This window comes from Pseudorasbora parva, chromosome 2 (assembly GCF_024679245.1).
Source record: "Pseudorasbora parva isolate DD20220531a chromosome 2, ASM2467924v1, whole genome shotgun sequence".
Lineage (NCBI taxonomy): Eukaryota > Metazoa > Chordata > Actinopteri > Cypriniformes > Gobionidae > Pseudorasbora > Pseudorasbora parva.
In genome coordinates this window covers 20248550-20268765 of record NC_090173.1, presented here as the reverse complement: position 1 = coordinate 20268765, position 20216 = coordinate 20248550, and the positions used below count along the sequence as shown (strand labels likewise).

General features: G+C 37.6%; 1 protein-coding gene across 1 annotated transcript in view; it reads right to left on the bottom strand.

Moving 5' to 3' along the window:
- usp43b (ubiquitin specific peptidase 43b) overlaps positions 1-19349 on the bottom strand; it is a 98901-nt gene extending 79552 nt beyond the window's left edge. Inside the window, exons 1-2 of the mRNA XM_067459072.1 lie at positions 18453-19349; positions 8961-9113 (exon numbers count right to left, since the gene is read on the bottom strand). Coding sequence (XP_067315173.1) covers positions 8961-9113; positions 18453-19040 — 741 coding nt within the window. The 5' untranslated portion in view covers positions 19041-19349. The remainder of the gene's footprint in view (positions 1-8960; positions 9114-18452) is intronic.
- Between the last annotated feature and the right edge of the window lie 867 nt (positions 19350-20216).

The window sequence follows — 20216 nt, the reverse complement described above, 5'->3', positions numbered from 1 at the left end:
GAGGGCACTTCATGTAGCGCATTTACCTCTGTGAGGCACCTGTGGCGCAATGAAAGGGAAATGAACTCTGATGAAAGGAAGGAAGTGATGTTGCTTCTCAATATCGCTTGTCACAATTCTGAGAGTATTACAAAGCAATATTCAATCAATATATCAATTAATAATATATCAATCAATATTTAGATAATATATCAATTCAATATTTAGATAATTCTAATATATCAATTCAATATTTAGAAAATATATCAATTCAATATTTAGATAATATATCAATTCAATATTTAGATAATATATCAATTCAATATTTAGATAATATCAATTCAATATTAATAATATATCAATTCATATTTTTTTTTTTTTACAGTTTTTTAAATTAATACATAAGAGTATTATTTCAGATTGCTACACATAACTTGCATCCTCAAAGATGAGCGTATAATCAAAACATTTTTTACATTTGTATTATTATAATTATTATTCATTTTATTATTATTAATTAATATACACACTGATCAGGCATAACATTTTGATTATTCACTTACAGGTGAAGTGAATGACACTGATTATCTCTATATCACGTCACCTGTTAGTGGGTGGGATATATTAGGGCAGCAAGTGAACATTTTGTCCTCAGAGTTGATGTGTCAGAAGCCGGAAAAATGATCAAGCGTAAGGATCTGAGCGAATTTGACAAGGGCCAAATTGTGATGGCCAGACGACTGGTTAAGATCATCTGTAAAACTGCAGCTATAGTGGGGTTTTCCCGGTCTGCAGTGGTCAGTATCTATCAAAAGCTGTTCAAAGAAGGAGGAGTGGTGAACCGGCGACAGGGTCATGGGCGGCTAAGGCTCATTGATGCACATGGGGAGCGAAGGCTGGGCCTGTGTGGTCCGATCAAACAAAAAAACTACTGTAGCTTAAATTGCTCAAGAAGTTAATGCTGGTTCTGATAGAAAGGTGTCAGAATACACAGTGCATCGGAGATTGATGTGTATGGGGCTGCATAGCCACAGACCAGTCCGGGTGTCCATGCTGTCCCCTGTCCACCACTGAAAGCACCAACAGTGTACACAGGATCATCAGAACTGGACCACAGAGCAATGGAAGAAGGTGGCCTGATGAATCACGTTTTCTTTTACATCACGTGGAAGGCCGGGTGCGTCTGCTTCGCTTATCTGGGGAACACATGGCACCAGAATGCATTATGGGTATAAGGCAAGCTGGCGGAGGCACTGTGATGCTTTGGGCAATGTTCTGCTGGGAAACCTCGGGTCCTACCATCAAATTGGATGTTACTTTGACACGTACCACCTACCTAAGCATTGTTGCAGACCATGTACACCCTTTCTTGGAAACGGTATTCCCTGGTGACTGTGATTCAGCAGGATAATGTGCCCTGCCACAAAGCAAAAATAGTTCAGGAATGATTTGAGGAGCTCAACAATGAGTTTGAGGTGTTGACTTGACCTCCAAATTCCCCAGATCTCAATCCAGTTGAGAATCTGTGGGACGTGCTAAATTTACAAGTCCGATCATGGAAGGCCCCACCTCGCAACTTACAGGACTTAAAGGATCTGCTGCTAACAACTTGGTGCCAGATACCACAGCACACCTTCAAGGATCAAGTGGAGTCCATGCCTCGATGGTTCAGGGCTGTTTTGGCAGCAAAAGAGGGAGTACATTTTTTCAGTAATTTATTGTGATTAAAACCATTGGAGTTACTCTCCAAATAAATTTAGAAACAACTTAAATGCAGTATATTTTATTTATCTTTGATTTCAAATATGTTTAATCTCTTAATGAATGAAGGTTAGTTTAATACAGTTACTGATGTCTCTATAAACTAGATTTTTTTTTAAACATTAATGATAGACATTCAACATATATGCACTATGTAGAATTTTTTCACTATGACATCCAAAAACCACTAGGCCAGTGTTATATATTTTGTTGAGTTGAGTTCTTACAATAGCCCAAATGTTTCCAACTATTTGTAAATTGTGAGAAAATTGCTATTTTAACCAAGGAGCCCTGACGTCTTATGGATAGTTATCAGACCACATTAATCGAATGTGAAAGCTGGCGTTGCTCAGTCTGACAGAATAACACCTGCACCACTAGCAGAACATCTCTAGCACAGTGCTGCCAAGCTGAAAAGCCCATCTCAGACAGTACAGCCCAGTCTGTTGCTTTAGGTTTGGATTGCACAACTCCCATTCTCGCCCTGGGAGTTCCAGAAATTCCCTGATCTCCCAGACATCCAACACCAACCCCTTTTGTCTTGCAGATGTTCAACAGCAGGTGGTTTCCTCCACACCAGAAGTCCTCCAGCAGCTTCCTTTACTCATAGATGTATACCGCAATGATGAGTCCACAAAAACATCTGCAGCTGGCGTGACCTACTGTTATATTGATAGAGTGAGACTGAAAAAGAGACTCTCAGTCCCACGGCCTCATAAAATGCTGCAGAGATGAGCATGGTCTAGCTAGAAAAACTTCTTAAGACATTATATTCAGGTTTGCAGCTATGCAAGAAATGTTATTTTATTTTATTTTATTCTGACCCTATATATGACAAGCAGTTTGTAAAATGGATGCATGTATTTCTTTATTTATATTTCTTTCTTTCTTGTATTTTACTTTATAAAATTTGCTGCTTCACTGTCCGTAAGAAGGAGCGCTTAAAAGTTCAATTTCAACCTGCTTTTACTACAACATAGTATACTATATTTAGGCAAATTCAGTCATGGGTGGTCTATTAATGATTAATTCTGTTGAGTTGCATCACAAAACGCAGCCAATACAGTTTATCGACCTATCTCTAGAGTTACTGTGACAACCAGATTAATAAAGAGAATGTGTAATGTAAGAATTGTGGACACAGTCATAATGGCATCACTGTAAATTAATTTTAACCTTGTATGTGGGCTGCAGAAGGGGTTTGCACCTCTCTCCTTCAGTCCATATGTCCAGAACAAGCGTCTCTTTCATCCACTCGTTCACAAAAGCTTCCTTTCATTCCGTTGAGAGATGGCTTCACACCAGTTCTGTTTCCAGAGTGATACCCGGTAAACATGGTGAAGGGAATGCCAAAAATCAGTGGCCTCGGGGTCAGCGTGTATGTGTGTGTGTATGTGTGTGTGTGTGTCCTTGTTTATATTAAAATGTGGGGACCAAATGTCCCTTATAAGCATAAAAACCTGAGATCACCTATATTGTGGGGACCAGCCAGCGGTCCCTACTTTTCAAAAGGCTTATAAATCATACAGGATGAGTTTTTTGAGAAAGTAAAAATGCAGAATGTTTCCTGTGATGGGTAGGTTTAGGGGCAGGGGCAGTGTAAGGGGATAGGATGTACAGTTTGTCCAGTATGAAATCCATTACGCCTATGGAAAGTCCCCATAAAACATGAAAACATGACGTGTGTGTGTGTGTGTATGTGTGTGTGTGTGTGTGTGTGTGTGTGTGTGTGTGTGTGTGTGTGTGTGTGTGTGTGTGTGTGTGTGTGTGTGTGTGTGTGAGTGAGTGAGTGAGTGAGTGAGTGAGTGAGGGAGGGAGAGAGAGAGAGAGAGAGAGAGGGGGGGAGAGAGAGAGAGAGAGAGAGAGAGAGAGAGAGAGAGAGAGAGAGAGAGAGAGAGAGAGAGAGAGAGAGAGAGAGAAAGATAAGGAAATATTGATCCATCTGTTTGTTTACAGACGTGCACTTGTCGACCTCCATTAGATCATACATGTGTAATAAATATATAATGAATGTCTTCAAGAGTGAGTCTGAAAATATCCACTGGGCTCTGGCTATATATTTACACTCGCTGCTATGGAGGAGGGTCATGCTCACTTTAGGATGTGTATTGACTCATAAATAAGGCATTTTGAGACACCATCCTTATCCTTATAGAGATACGCTAAAACTGAAGTGGAAACAGAGAACTCTGAGTAGGTGGTCAAAATCTGTTTCTTGTTCTTTTTTTCATCTTTTTTTTGTGTCATTGTGGTGACTTTCTATGGGTCTGTGTGTGTGTATATATATATAATATATATATATAGGGAAGATGCCTTCCTAAAGCATTGTTGAACAATATCATTTTGAAAAGTGATATTTACATTTTTTTTTTTAAATTAAAGGAATAGTTCACCCTGAAATGTAATTAAAGCCATCTTTTACTCACCCTGCTGTTGATTCAGTGCCCTATGTCCTTCTATCCCTTTCGGACCTCAAAAGCGGTAATTTTAAAAATAGTCCTGCATGCGCTCCTACCTATAATGGCAGTGGATAGCAACCATAGTAAAATATTACAAAAATGACACAAAAGTATGATGCAATGATACAGTGAGACCCGCACCATATATATGGAAAGTGTCCAGGAGGCATACTATAAGGATTTGGGAGAAATACACTGAGCTCAGCCGTTACCCTGTGCGCGTTCCTGTAATGACTAGTACGAACCGTCGGCGCTCAAGCAGGGTGAGTAAAAGATGGCTTTAATTTCATTGCAGGGTGAGCTATCCCTGTAATACGTTGATTTTTGATGATCTAATCGTCACCGCATGAGCTAAAAGGCCTACCTCTGCAAGAAAAGTCTGCTCCAGCTTTTAAGAACCAGTTAATATAGTCTGGTTTGCTCTTCAGGAGGTTTCTGAGGTTTTTGTACATGGATAAAAATGGGTTTTAGAGGTCCCATCCCATACATTAAAAAAGAAAGGTACTTCACCACAGTACATTTCATGAAGGCTGGTATCATTGTTGTTTAGATGATTTGGCTGCAGGTCAAAAACAGATCCGTAGCAGATTCACACAAAGCATGCATCAACAATCTAAATAGCCTACTGCTGTTTTTTTTTACTGACCTTGCCATGGCTTTTGAGACTACTATATCCCATGTTCTAATAGCATTATACCACAAGCTTTTATGTGTGTGCCTGCATAGGAACATATTTTAAAAGGAAAAGAACAGGCTTTTAATAATGGATTAAGTTCAGTCAAAAAGGGCATCAACAGAGAGTAGATGAAAGTACTGCTCAGAGATAATAAGCCAGGCTGTAGCCACAGGCGTAGCCAGAGGAGCTGAACCGGCTCGTGACAAACGCACACATACACACACAGATCATCAATTAAAGACAGTGCGCCGCTGCGCTACCAGACTGTTGATTAAATGAGTTGTTTTACAGAAAATCAAAGTCTCAAATCTTGGTTCATCATTAAGCAGCGGTTCAAATTTGTGTCACTAAACATTATTAATTAACAAACAAAACCAACTACATCAAACCACATCTGATAACCATTCAGGCACTGCTGAGTTCAAAAGGAGACAATTAGCATGGTGCCAACGGAAGGAAACAGTAGGCGTATTATGGCGTTTTTGTGCTAAAAGCCATTTAAAGCTAGTAAAAGTGGGTCGTCACACTTCTGAGTTAGTGTGTGCGCACAATGCATATCACCAGCATTTCAATATGAATTCTGTAATGTAATTTCTATAACATGTACACTACATAGCCAAAAGTTTTGGGACGTCTGCCTTTACATGCACATGAACTTTAATGACATCCCATTCTTTATCTGTAGGGTTTAATATGGAATTGACCCACCCTTTGCATCTATAACAGCTTCAACTCTTCAGGGAAGGCTTTCCACAAGGTTTAGGAGCATACTAAATGTCTTGGTATGCTAAGCATTAGGAGTTTCCTTCACTGGAAATAAGGGGCCAAGCCCAACCCCTGAAAAACAACCCCCACACCATAACCATCCGCATCCGACCCTTTGCATTATACTTGGTGATGTAAGGCTTGGATGAGCTGCTCGGTCACGGAAACCCATTCCATGAAGCTCTCTACACACTGATCTTGAGCTCATCTGTAGGCCACACAAAGTTTGGAGGTCTGTAGCAATTGATTTTGCAGAGTTGGCAACTTCTGCGCACTGTGCACCTCAGCATGTTCTGACCCCGCTCAGCGATTTTATGTGGCCTACCACTTTGTGGCTGAGTTGCTGTTGTTCCCAATTGCTTCCACTTTGATATAATACCACTAACCGTTGACCGTAGAATATTTAGTAGTGAGAAAATTTCACATATGGACTTATTGCACAGGTGGCAACCTATCACAGTACCACGCTTGAGTTCACTGAGCTCCTGAGAGCGACCCATTCTTTCATAAATGTTTGTAGAAGCGTCTGCATGCCTAGGGGCTTGATTTTATACACCTGTGGCCATGGAACACCTGAATTCAATGTTTTGGAGGGGTGTCCTAATACTTCTGGCTATATAGTGTTCATCAGAAAATCAATGGGAAAATAATAATGTTTATCATGTACTATTGCGGTCTACCCAAATTCAAAAGTGAACAAGTCAAAGATTTTTGTCGTGATATCGCTTTCATATAATAGTTCAATAAGGAACGAGTTAATATTCTTATTTGACTAATATTTTAGACTATATATTAAAATATTAAAAGTTACATTTGCTCAGTCAGCACAAATAGTTGGCAAACTAAGGCTACGTTTACATGACAATGATGTAGGCTTTTAAAAATGGAAGCGTTTTTTGCGTTCAATGACAACGTTGTTGAAACAATCCCGGTTCACACAGATCTGTGAAAACGGTGTATTAGACGCGGTGTTATTCATGTCAGTCCAGTATTTGGCAGTGTCTCTTTGTAACAAAACACTACGCATCTGTAGGCTGAACACGTAATATGCATGCGCATGACGTCACCATGTTCACAATTTCACGTTTTTTGTAGTTTACATGGAGACGATAACAGAATATAAAAAATAAATAAAAATTGCACTTTGAAACCAGTTTTAAAAAGTTTGCATTTTCAAGCCCCGAAACATTGTTGTTGAACTGGGGAATACTTTGTTTTCTTTTGATTTTAGAATATATATGATCTTAATTTTAGTTTAAAGCAACTGGTTACTTGATATGTTGTAATTGTAAATTCTTGAAAAAGATTGAATTATTCATTATTATCATTGTGAAATGTAGAACAATGCAAATCTGCAAGAAATTTCTCTCCGGTTTTATTATTTCCATGTTCAGTGTATGCGTTTTATTTTTGAGAATGTTCATATAAAGTATGTTGAAGATACTTAAAACATTTTTTTTTTATAAATATAATATCTCTACACGTTTACCTTTTCCAGTACTTGTTGTAGTGTAGAAATTGGGGGTTAAGCAAAGCAAATTTGTTTAGTGCATTGTGTGGCACACTTCTTGTACGTAGCAGGCTTTCAAGAAAAAAGTAATAGGGGGTGGGGGGGCTTTATGTTTAACAATGCCCCTGGCTGTAAAAATATTTTTTTTCTGCTGTAAAGTTGGCCATTTTAACATGTGGAGATACAGATATGACTCCTTTTTGGAGCCTGTCTCTAGCAGCCAGTTGATGAATTACAGTTGAAGTCACTTCCGTGTTGATTTCAAGAGAGACCGCGAGAAGTTGCCGCTTGGTTTAAACACTAATAGTGGACATATGGTGCAGTAATAATGGCTATAATAATGTTTGAAAACTAATTTCCCCTAATTTCAGAGATATGTAGTAAATTTAAGAAGAAAAAATTGACATAACAAAATTAGCTTTCCCTCTTAATTTCATTGTAAGATTAATGTAATAAACAGCAAGTGCACATTGCATGTTTCTAATAGCGTGGCAATAATTGCAGAAGGTTCTGTAACCTCTGCCATGGAGATGTGGCTCCTTTTACGGTCCAATTACCAATATGAGTGCACACATGTAGACCCGCAAAATGCTGTGGGTTTCAAATCAATTTCAGTCCCTGTGAATATCACCATGCGAAGATCACAGCCACTGTAAAAAGCTATTCATCTGGGTAATTCCAAGGTTATGTACAAGAAGAACACTCTATCTCTGCACACTCTGTGGCGCTTGGCACAAATCTCCATATTTCATAAACAGATGTGTTGTTTACGGGTGGCATGGATATGTAGACAAGACACTCTGACCTTGCCAAGTCATGGTAATGGTGGAGGGAACAACTGCTTTGGCCATATGGGGTTTTAGAAGAGCCATTCGGTAACTTCGACCAACTTATTACACTGCAAAATGATTATGAGTTCTAAGATATTTCAGGTGATGATTTGCGGTTTGAGGCTTAATAATATAACACGAGGGGGAAAATCCCATTTTGAGCCAATTTTTGAGATTGAATGTTGCATCATTTCACTTCTTTCATGCCATTACATGCCCTAGGCAGCAGGCACGTGCAGAGGGGGGAGCTTTGTGCTCGAGCCCCTGCCCTTTTTCAGAATAAATCAAAAATTTCCCCTCTCAGACAAATATCAATGATAATATTTGTGGTCAATAAAACCAAATAAATTTGGCTTATAATAACATGACAATGTGTACAATAGTAACGAATGGCTCAAAAGTCAGAAAATGTCTGTTTATTTATTTATTTATTTTATTTTATTTTCGCGTTGCTATGTTTACGTTGCAACGTTGCTGATTTTCCATAGTCTATTCGGAAACGGCTCTCGAGCCATATATGGTTCTTTCAGAGTGTCTGTGGCTTTACAGGGCAAAATTAAACCAAAAGTTTCTCTCATCAATAATCAAAGCTAACGTGTCGATTTAATCAAAAATCTCTATTATATATGTTACCTGACAAAAAAAAAGAACTGTACATAACCATGCAGCGCCAAAAGTCGCATTAATGGTAAAGTGTTACTTGTATTTAAATGTATATTGATACACCGTTTACTATTTGACGAAACTATCAAAGTTAATGAATTGCCAGCCACCGGCACATAGCCTATTATGTGAAGTGTAGGCTGGCGAAATGGTGACATGAAAGGACTTTATTATATTACCATTTTTGATAGTTATGCAGCACTATGAAAGAAGTCTCTTATGCTCATTAAGCCTGCATTTATTTGATCAAAAACAGCAATATTGTGAAATATTAAAATGCACGTCCCTGCTAGGCAGGTTCTGAGACACATGCTTACCTTGCCAGTTGATTTGCTTCTGTTATTTCCATCGGGTATGGTTGGAGATGAGTTGACGTCCTCATGGAGGCGGTCCAGAAGCCAGAGCAGGAATTCCAAAGCGTCATGCTGGGAATTTCCCCGGAACTGTGCACCATATTTTGATACGGTCATCTGGAGACAAGAAACAAGATAAAGGTCTATTAATACAGACATACATATCACAAAATGTTTCGAACATTTATTCAATCAACACTCCATTTATACAATCCTGAGCTGTCTATTGAATCTTTAGAAAAACTAATCGTGGAGTCATTGAATAGTAGCCGCAGTGGATCTGTCTCAGAGCAGACAGTATGTTATATACAGAGATGCAGTGGAGAGCAGATGGAGGATGTAAATTGCATTCTGATACACAGTGAAGGATGCTCCTCACTGCTGATCGTGACAACAATTCTGTAAATGAATAACTGAAGAATCCTCATCACATCTGTGATCACAAAAACATTCTTATGAAATGCATTGGCAGATACCAGCAGCAGTTTTTTTTTTTGCTTTACAGTAATGTTAAAGATTTCTATTTCAAATGAATGCTGATCTTTTGAACATTCTAGTCATCAAAGAATTCTGAAAAATAATCTGCTTCCACAAAAACCCTGAATAACACTACAACTCTTTTATTTATAATCATTTATAATAATCAGAAACATCAGAAGTAATCAGAAATGGTCAGTTTCTTAAACATCAAATCATCATATTAGAATGATTTCAAGGATCAAGTGACACTAAAGACTAGAGTAAGGATGCTGAAATTCAGCTTTGCCATCACAGGAAAAAAATAATTTTATAATGTATTAAAAAAGATTATAAAGATATAACAGATATCTATATATATTACCATGCACTCACTTTTATCATCTCTAATTCAATCTGCACATGTCTGTTTCCAACCCCGAACAGATAAACACTTTATTAATTTTAGATAAACACTTTAATTATTAAACATTTTAGACGCTTTATTTCCACTTTTCTAATATTTTCTTAATTATTATTGAAAATAAATGCCTTTCTGATCTGATATGTGATGGGAAAAGGGAGTAGAGCGAATTTGGCAAAAGGTGGATTTGAACCTCAGGTACCTCAGATGTCATGTGTCTTACCCCTACACTATTGCCACTGTTAATAAATCAGTGATATCCATATTTTTTTTTTCTGGCCCAGTTAGACGTTTAGTAAATGGAGGTACATTTGTGTTTTATGTAAATGGCCAATACTCTAAAAAAAAAAAAATCTGTTAGAGAGGACCCAGTCGATTTTTTTTTCTTTGCTTCCGATGCCCATGGACCATACATATATGGTACTATATTATGCTTTCTGTTAGGTATTATATTATGTGGTGTATAATACAAAAATATAATATCATCCAAAGGGTCCCATTGTAATTGCTGCACCATGGTGTTGTTTATGTGTGCTACTCTAGTAAAAATCATCATTGCAGTGTGACTTGAAGGCAACACAAGTCTTACTAGTCCACATCATATTCTCAATCCAGTTTAACGTAGTTTTGAATGTCAGGTGTATTTAAAATAATTTTAATGCTGAGTGACATAAAGATTAATTATAGCAGGATTAACCATATGAACTCTGCTGGGAGCAAATTGGAGATAATAATATGAAGCCGTAGGCCTACAGACTGAGATAACGTAATAATCTTAACATTAGTCATATAGTGAGAAAGTAGGTCATGTGGTCACAGAGTGTAAACCCATCTGCAAAAGAATGAAAGTCTAGATGCCCTAATATATATATAAACAGAGGCCAAAGGTCACAAGGCTTGTGTTGTGAGGATGAAAATGTAGCCTAATGTTTCATTTATAACATATAGTCATCAGCAGGCCCACAGAATCTGCACGCGCAGATTTCCACGATTGTAGTGTCCGTCATTTGAGAAGCATACATAATCGCGTGCGTGATTTTGAGGGTTAGTAGCTGTGCTTATTGATGTGAAAACATTTTTTGTGAGAGCATGATATTTTAAAATGTCTAAAATAAAATTGACCACAGAGTAGTTAAGGAAACGTCACTTGTCTACAAAAATTACTTATTTGTAGCTATTAAAAATAGTTAATTAATTTATTTTGGTAGGTATTTATTTATTTTGCTCTATTGTTAAATTATATGAAATTGTTTATTTAATGATTTGTCTACAATACAATTGATAAAGCAATATTTTCTCTGTCTTTTAGTGGATGTAGCCTACAATAAGAGAGATCAAGCTTTGTTTAAAGAGCAAGTTGTTCTATTTTTTTGTTTTGGATTTGTACTGTTAACCTTAAATAAAAGTTGAGAAGTGAATGTTATATTTTATTTATAATGCTTTCAGTTCCAATATTCTTTGATCTTTTGAACACATTTAAAACCATTCCCCATAATTCCGCACATCTTTCAAAAAAATTAAGGGCAGAATTCACCAAAAAAATTCACAGATTCTGTCACAGGGAGTTTTGGGTTCATGTTTCATGTTCATGTTTTTGAGTTTTCATGTTCGCTGTCATGTTTCTTAAGTTGCTATGTTCATAGTCATGCTTTGTTTTGTCATGCACTTCCTGGTCTCGTCATTTGACTCCCATGCCCTCAATCTTGTGTCTTGTTCTGTCATTGGTTGATTGGTTGATCACTGTTCACAGGTGTCACTTGTCTTGTCATTAGTCTCTCACTGCGTCCCAATTCGCCTACTTATACTACATACACAAAGTATGTACTCTTTTTATGAAGAAAAATACATACTTTTGAGTGTGTAGCAGTAAAAAGTATGCAAGAGTCTGAAAGAGTCCGTTAAAGATGACGAAGTAGTATGTCCTGAAATACTACTTTGTCATCTTTAACGGACTCTGTCGCTTAGTTAGGTGCATCCCATCACCGATTAAAGTGCCCTGTCAACCATCGTCAGATTCGTCACAGTTAAAATCATCCACATTCAGTTTCATTTCCTACCGTATCAGAGAGAAATGTAGCCGCACGTTGATTTGCCATGTGTGGGTCCTTAATGCAGAGACTCTTCTCATGTGTTTGCGGTTTAGGCTAAATATAATGATACATTTAACAGTTAATGGCCAAACGTATCATTACACATATTCACAATGCTGTTGCATATGAATTATAATGTGGATAGCACTGTTTAAATATATTTTTGTCATGTTAAATACTGATAATTGATCACTAAAACCTTTATCTAAACCTCTCAACTTAACCATTGGACTTGCACAACCGTCATGTTTGTAGTTTCCTAACACTGCGTTTTTTTATCTGCGTTTGTTGTTCTAATCGAATCCTCGTCCAACAAAGATTCCTCTGATCCTAGGCTAAAATCTGACGTCTTTGATCGTAAGTTTGACATGTTCACCGGCAGGCGATTAATGAGCGCTGCGATCAAATTTTACCCTATGACGACAGTCATATATCTCCGTTTTTCAAGACAAACTATGACCAAAACGAGAGCTAGAGATTTTTTTTAGCCAGCATTTCAGTCCCGCGTATAATGCTGCTCACTGTCACCGAACGCGTCATTCATTGATGATATAAAACTCTGGACGAGTTTTCTTGTGCGCGTCCATTTTTAGCTCACCTTCACTATCGGTCAGTCTGACATTAATGCCAACTGAGATCTTACAGTGTGACATGGCGATCATCGGGGATCATGTTCCTACAGTCTGACACGGGACATTCGCAAAGGATTTTGAAAAATCGCAGTGTGCAGGACCCATAATTCTTATTTCGAATACTATTTAGTATGGATATTATGTGAATTGGGACGCGGGGTCTGTGTATATAAGCCCTCAAGTTTGCTGTGTGTCCTTGTCTGATATTGATGTTGTTACCCACTGTTGGTGAGTTTATTGTTTATATTTTTGTTTATGTTAAGTATTGTCAAGCATTGTCAAGCCAGGCCTTTGTTTAATGTTTTGGATTTGAGTTAATAAAGATACTGCACTTGGGTTCTAAACTTCGCCTTCAGTGGATCATTCGTGACAGATTCCTTGTGGCCCTGGTCATCAGTCAATGTATAAATGTATTTGGCATATGTAAAATCTTTGAGAAATGTAGGCATCCACTTATCTTTGGTTTTAAAGAGAGGATTCCTGTCAGTTTTATACTGTATGAAAAGAAAAGCTTTCTTTTCATCAATAAATACTCAGCCTGAGGAGGTTTGACTTGCACTTCAACGTTAGTTTTGCGCACAAATGGATGAATTCCAACTCCAGTCTTAGTATGAAAGCACATTCTTTAAAGGGTTTCTTCAGTGAGGTGAATCATTCAAATATACTCTTGGGTTTCTACTGATACAAAACCATATGCTAAATCGCTGAAGTCACCCTTTAATGGATAATGTTGAATATAATGTGTAAAAATGCAATGGGGGAATATTTGTGGGCCCTAAAAAATGGCAAATTTCTTATTACCAGTAAAAAGTGGTACTTGTACATAATTTTAAATGTATCTAGTCAGTGACAGTGCATATTGGTCTAAAATAATTCAGTATTTTCAGCTTCAGAATCATGTATATATTTATTCTGGTGAGACCATTGTCCTGCACATTGGGTTACCAGCACCAAGTCCAAGCCTATTTATTTCCACTCCCAATATAATAACAAATTTAGCATTTTAATCAACAAAGGTATTTTTTTTTTTTTTTTTGTGTTAACCTTTTACCATTTATCGCAATATTGTATCATGAGTTCAGTATCATAATATGTATCAAATCGAATCAAATGACTAATCAAATAAAATGGATATAATAATACGATGTGTGGAAAAGAAACTGTCGGCAGTTTTAGTGAGTTTAATCAATTTATTATTTGTAAAATGCAAACATTCTACAATTTTTTTGACCGTATGAGTGAATTTCATTTGTTGAGCTCAATCATTAATCTAGTTAATGATTTAATGCACAGAGCAGCATTCACTCTCCAACAGCAGAGTGTTACTTTTAATTATTTAAGTATATTCATAGTCAAATTAGCCTAAAAATCTAAATGTACATTAGCTGCAACAAATATAATTTGTAGCCAGGGTCATCTAGCAACAGTTGGCTTGCGAACTGGAAAAACAAGACTCAAGCCAATCACATTGTGTATAAAGTCGGTGGGTGGGCTTAACATAATAACGGCAGAGTTGTGGCGGTTCCATGTGCTGCTTGTAAACAAAGAAGCTGCTGAACAACGGTCTTTCAAATCGACTTTATTTATATAGCACTTTTACAATGACGATTGTTTCAAAGCAGCTTCACAGTGTTAAACAGGACAATATTGCAACAAAATTTGATTTGGCTGTACAATCCTTGTGGAGAAAACAGTGATGTTATCAGCTTATTTTAATTTACCATAGTGACAATGTTGGCAGATCAGTATTATAGTTTATAGAATTAAATAAGACCAAATTAATTTTTTTTTTTTGTATATTTAGTTGAATAATTTCAACTGTCCCCAACTGAGCAAACCAAGCCAAAGGTAACAATTTAGCTTTTCTTTAGGAAAAGATAAAAGAACAGCAAAAAAGAAAGATGTGGCCAAATACGGCAAAAGCTCCGCTTCACCTTCTTCATTGCTGTTGCATCCAAAGGGAATTTGAAAAAGACAACTGTTTATCCTCGGATTGAGCCCTGCCAATGGTGTGTTCCTTCACATATTACTTGTGATTGTATTTTCTATAGATATATGGTAGGACGTTCATTCTACCTGTAACATTAGAGCGGCAGCACTGGGAACACCCACAAGCGCGTTCACAGTACAGAGACATACAGCAACAAAGTCGCTGGCGGTGTGAATGGGGCTTTAGTGATTATAAAGGGAGGGCTCTTCTCTTGCTTTATGTTTATTAACCGTTCACATTCACAATCTAAACACAAGTTTAGTTTTTCATGCTGCTAAGTACACCGCAAAGTTTCTGGATTGACAACTATATTTAAATGCACGATTAAATCAGAATCTATCGATGAGTATTAAATGAGTACATGAAAAAAGAGTACATAATTCAATAGTTTTTGCTCTGGTAGAGAGAACTATAACATTGTACTGGTATTAGTACCAATTGAAAATGTTGGTACAGTGACAATTTCAAACTCACAAGTTCTGCAAGATTTTGCTCTTCCATAGAATTAAAAATTGCGTAATTGAACGAGTCGCCACTTGTAATGCTGTCACTGTGTAATTCAGGTCCTTTTAAGTCTAATTAGAAATAGATTGCACTTTACTGAATAGATTGCACAAATGAAGTTAAGCGCAGTGGGAGGCTTAAATTATACGCTAGAGCTCTTGATTGTTTATAGATGGCTCCCCATTTGTGCAGTTAGGCACTCATTAACTCTCGCAGACGTCAGAGAAGCAGCGCAAGTTTATTTATGCCATCCCTAGACAAGATACTCTGGGCTCTGTCAACACAGGAAAAAGCAAATCATGCCTCAGACAGCCTCATGTAAATTTACGACAACTCATTAGACTCTGAATCAGATGAGTCTGTTGCCTAGTGTTGAGTCCCCAATATACAGTTTAGACTTATCCATAAATGTCTTGGGTGTTTTCTCCCCCATTGAGTGGGTATAGCCTTACATTTTACCTTAAATGATCTTGTAATTTTCCACTCGTCTAACAGTCAGCCCAGACTGGGGTCCTTCAAGGCAATAATTTCAGACTTTTGATAGTAGGGTGTGAATAGAACTGAGCCTCTGTTTCCCATCAGAGCAGGTTACCTTATGGCTACACTCCCACCTCTTCTCAATGACGCTTTTCCTCGGAAATCTTTTATGGATTTCTCCCACCTGACTGTTACTTTAGCTACACCTACCCGAAGATAAATGGCTTGAGATGCGTTTTATTACGTGATATTGGAAAAGCCTTAAAGGGTTAGTAGCTCACCCAAAAATGACATTCTGTCATCATTTACTCACACTCATGTTGATTTAAATCTGGCTTTCATGGAAATTGAATACTGATCACAAAGATATTTTACAAAATCTGAACTGCACTTCCAAAAAATTAAAAGTGTGTTAAGGCTGTTACATACTCCGCAAGAACAGAGAAAAAAAGTTCTTGCTCCCACATCATTTTGTTCTTGCAGCCATGGTTTGGGAGTTTTCACAGCTTGTTCTCGACACATCGTCAGAGCAGAACTTTTTTTCTAGCGGGTGTCCAAGAACTATTGTGTGATTGGTCAGAAATTTAAAGTGGGTAGGGTTAATGTGGAGAAACAGAGATGTTTGGCAACTGCTTTTCTCGTGAAGTATGTAATGTCCTGGCCAGTATGATCTTTGTTCATGTTCTTGCCACCTCGAGCAAACTAACAAACATCTTTGTTTTTGAAGAGTATTCAAAGCTATACTGTGTGTGTGTGTTTGTGTGTATTTCTTATTTAAGGAAATTAGTAAAGGTCAAATCAGGGACACAGCAACTAGAATTTTTTAGAAACGGTTGCTGAGTGATTGTTATAGTAATACTGACTATAGATGGCAATGGCTGGACTAATTAGGCAACGTAACTTTCATTGTGAAGAGATTTGTACCAGTACTACTACCATAGTAAACCATTATCTTTCTGCACATCTACCCTCTCTAGTGGCAAGTTCTCATCATTTCTCTAGCAAATGTATTAATCTAGTTGTAGATTTCTGAGAAAGCAAAGTGTTACATAAGACTTGAGTTCAGGACTGTCCAGTGTGGCGATGCCTTATCTGAGAGTGCACTCAAGTATTTTTACATTTACTCTCTGGTGATAATGGGAAGTTTCTCATCTTGATCTATTTTTTGCTTAGAAGAGTCCATCCTGTGGGAAAGCATTTGCTTACACTGAACAAAACGGTCACATCAGATAAAGCAGATTCATCAGTTGATTTATAGGTATGGGAAGCTGAAACACGTCCATGAGTAGGGCTGGGCGATATTAAAGAAAAATGTGATATGCAATTTCTTGTTAAATAATGCAATATGATATTGCAATTAGTGTGTAAAATCTATTTAAATTTTATTTTTAAAAAAATATTTAAAAACTGAGAATTAAATAATTTGTGTTTCACATTCTTTCTGGAAAAAGAAAGCATCGCTTCAACTTCTAAAAGTGACCAGCAGTGTCGTTCACGTTTCGGTGTGTGTGTCAGACAGCCCGAGACTGCAAGTTATTGTTTTTCGCAAATTATTGCATTTAATAACTTCATTCAACAATTTAATTTGAGCAACATTCAGATATTGCATGCCGTTGAGATATGCATATTGCGATATGTACATTTGCGATATTTCGATAATTTCTATATATTGCACAGCCCTATCCATGAGGATTTTAAAACATATGAATGTAAAAGCAGAGCTCAACAATAAGGACTGCCCGATGGCAGTTCATTGAAGACAGTTGGCACAACTGATCTGGCCAGTGCTGTATCGCGAATGTTTATCATCTGCACAATTTTCATATTCAAGCGCAAGAAGACGCAAAAGATAACTTAATTCAATAGTGTGAGAAGCTTTGTGTGTTCAAATCTAAAACTCACACACCAAGAAAATTGCATCTCAGACAGAGTGTGAATGCTAAATTGAGCTCTCGTTCATGTCTTCTTGGGCTTGAACAGACATGCACACAAATGATGTCCAAAAAAAAAAGCCGGTCTCGGCAAGTATAGTAAACCTGAATAAATCTGTTATACATAAAGAGTTGCAAAGTAAAACGTGTGTCAATATAGTGGATCCGTGCAGCTCTTAATGTGACAGCAGCCTAATAAAACCGCTGCTGACTTTGTCATTTAATTAACATTAAAACAAAGACAAAAAACTTCATTAACAACTTAATTAACTCACAATAATTTTTGAGTTAATCTATTTTTCATTTATACAGTGAAGTGCTACTTTACATTGGATTATTTATTACAGTTAGAGTTATTTGTTTGTTTATGCGTTTGTTCTATGTGTGCTATTACTCCTCATTTGATTATATGTTATTTTGTTACTTACAGTTTACTTGTCTTTAACTAAAATTTGAAATTTATATGATTAGTTAGGTTAGTAGTTTTTGGTGCAGGAGGTTCATTAGTTTAATGAAAAGCTATTAATTCAATCATAAAAGTTTCAATTAAAACAAAATAATTTCAAAATAAAAACAATAAAAAGCAAAACAATTACTAAAAAAAATATTGTAGTTGTTTGCCTACATGTAATGACCATTAACTGACATCAGAGAACCATTAACTTATTTTTTAAATAAATTAAGTAATATTATTATCATATTAATTAAGTAATAGTATTATTATCATTAGCATTTTATTCACACAATTGCATTTAATGTAATTATATTTATGTATTATTGTTTCCTCCTGTAACCCTACAGGCTATAATGCGAAGAGCTTTTGAGCAGCTTGAGGCTGAAGTTTCTCGAATACAATAGGTTATTTGAGGAACCTTCGCGGGATGCCTGTATAGGTGGATAAAAGCGTCAGATAAAAGTGGCAACATGGTGAACTTAAGAGAGGTGAGTCTACCTTAAACTCAGCCGAGAGTTGGGGTGTATATTGAAAAGTCCAAAGCGCTCGGACCAAAGACGCGAGGCGTTCCGTGAACTCCCCTCTCTCGTGCTGACCGTTCTCGCGCCTGATAAATCCATTCATTTCCCTGTGGCACAGGTCCGGTTTGTATTTCTCCAAACCAAGGTATTCTGCGAGCAGGTCCGTGTTGCTCAAGCACTGCACGACGGCGTTCATGAAGCAGGTGTTCCCGTGGTTCTTCAGACCCAACACGCCTGGCGTTTTATCCCCGTACAGCGAAAACAGTCGCTCTTTCGCGGAATAACGGCAGGGAAGCGAGGAACTTTTCCTCACCTGTCCGCTGTCCTCTTTTTTCACATGTCCCGTGTTTCCAGCGCAAGGTGCGCTTTCTCCGAACCCACCGTCATCCTCCTCAGCATCGGACCGTTCGGTTGTTTCTCCGCCGCTAGCCAAGCTTCCCAAACTTTTCAAGATCTTACTCACCAAACTTTCCACGGATTTAAACGATTTTCTCCGGAACAGTTTCCCTGTGCGTTTAGCAGACTTCCCTGAATCCTTTTTCGCGTTCTTGTCGCGTTTATCCATGCTTCTTGTTTATTTCCCTTCTGTGTTACTTACAGAAAGCCTCAAACACACGGAGTTATATCCTCACCTGATGCTGCGTCGACAGACCGCATTGTGGACAGCGCTGGTTTCACGCGCATATCAGCGCTGAGATGCTTTACGCTCGCCGTGAAGGAATGATTGACAGGCGGCGCGGTCAGTACGGCAACTCCCGTGACGTCACACTAGCAGGCGGTCAGCAGCACGAGCGCTCCTGGAACTCCGTACTGGCGGGGAGCTGCATGCGAGCGAAGACTGACAGGTGGCGGTGGAGCTGTCAGTACGGCAAGCCTAGTGACCAGTAGCCCAATGTTAGCTTTAAAATGACTTTCAAAAGGTCGACTCATTTTAAGGTGTTTCTATATTACACTGTCACTTTCAAAACAGGGAATTGTGTCATTCCTAATATTTCAACTTGAAAAAAAAAAAAAAAACTACATGTAGAGTATTAAACATTCCGTCAGGGTTTCCTAAACTGGGGTTCACGATGGAACTGCAGGGGGTTCACGCGTTTAATGAAAAGTTATTAAGTAGCCTAATACAAAATTTAAAATTAAAACGGTAAAAATAAAACTCTTATTAAAAATATATTGTATTTGTTTACCTGCATGTCATGATGACCATTAACTGACATCAGAGAACCATGAACTTAAAGTTGCACTATGTAACATTTTTCAGTAAAATATCCAAAACCCACTAGGCCAGTGTTTTTTGTTGTTGTTGAATACTTACAATATCTCAAATGTTTCCAAGTATTTGTAAACTGTGAGAAAATTGCTCTTTTAAACCAAGGAGCCTGGACGTCTGAGGGAGTCACCTGGCAATGTCATATCTGCGTTACTCTCGGTTTCTGGCTTTACTTTGCAGAAAGGCTTTACCCAGTACAGTGCGTAGGCAGAATTTTTTTTTTTTCGGGCCTGGGCAAAAGAGAGCGGGCCTGGGTACTTTAACGTGAGGCATAGGGTGGGTCAATGTCTACAAAAACCAAAACTGTACCTACAATCTGTCCACATACAAAACATGAGCAGCGGTTACAACAAATGTTAGACACTTTATTTCCACTTTTCAAATATATTCTTAATTTTTATTGAAAATAAACACCATTCCAATCTGATATATGAGAAAAGGAAGTACATCGAGTTCGGCAAAAGGCGTATT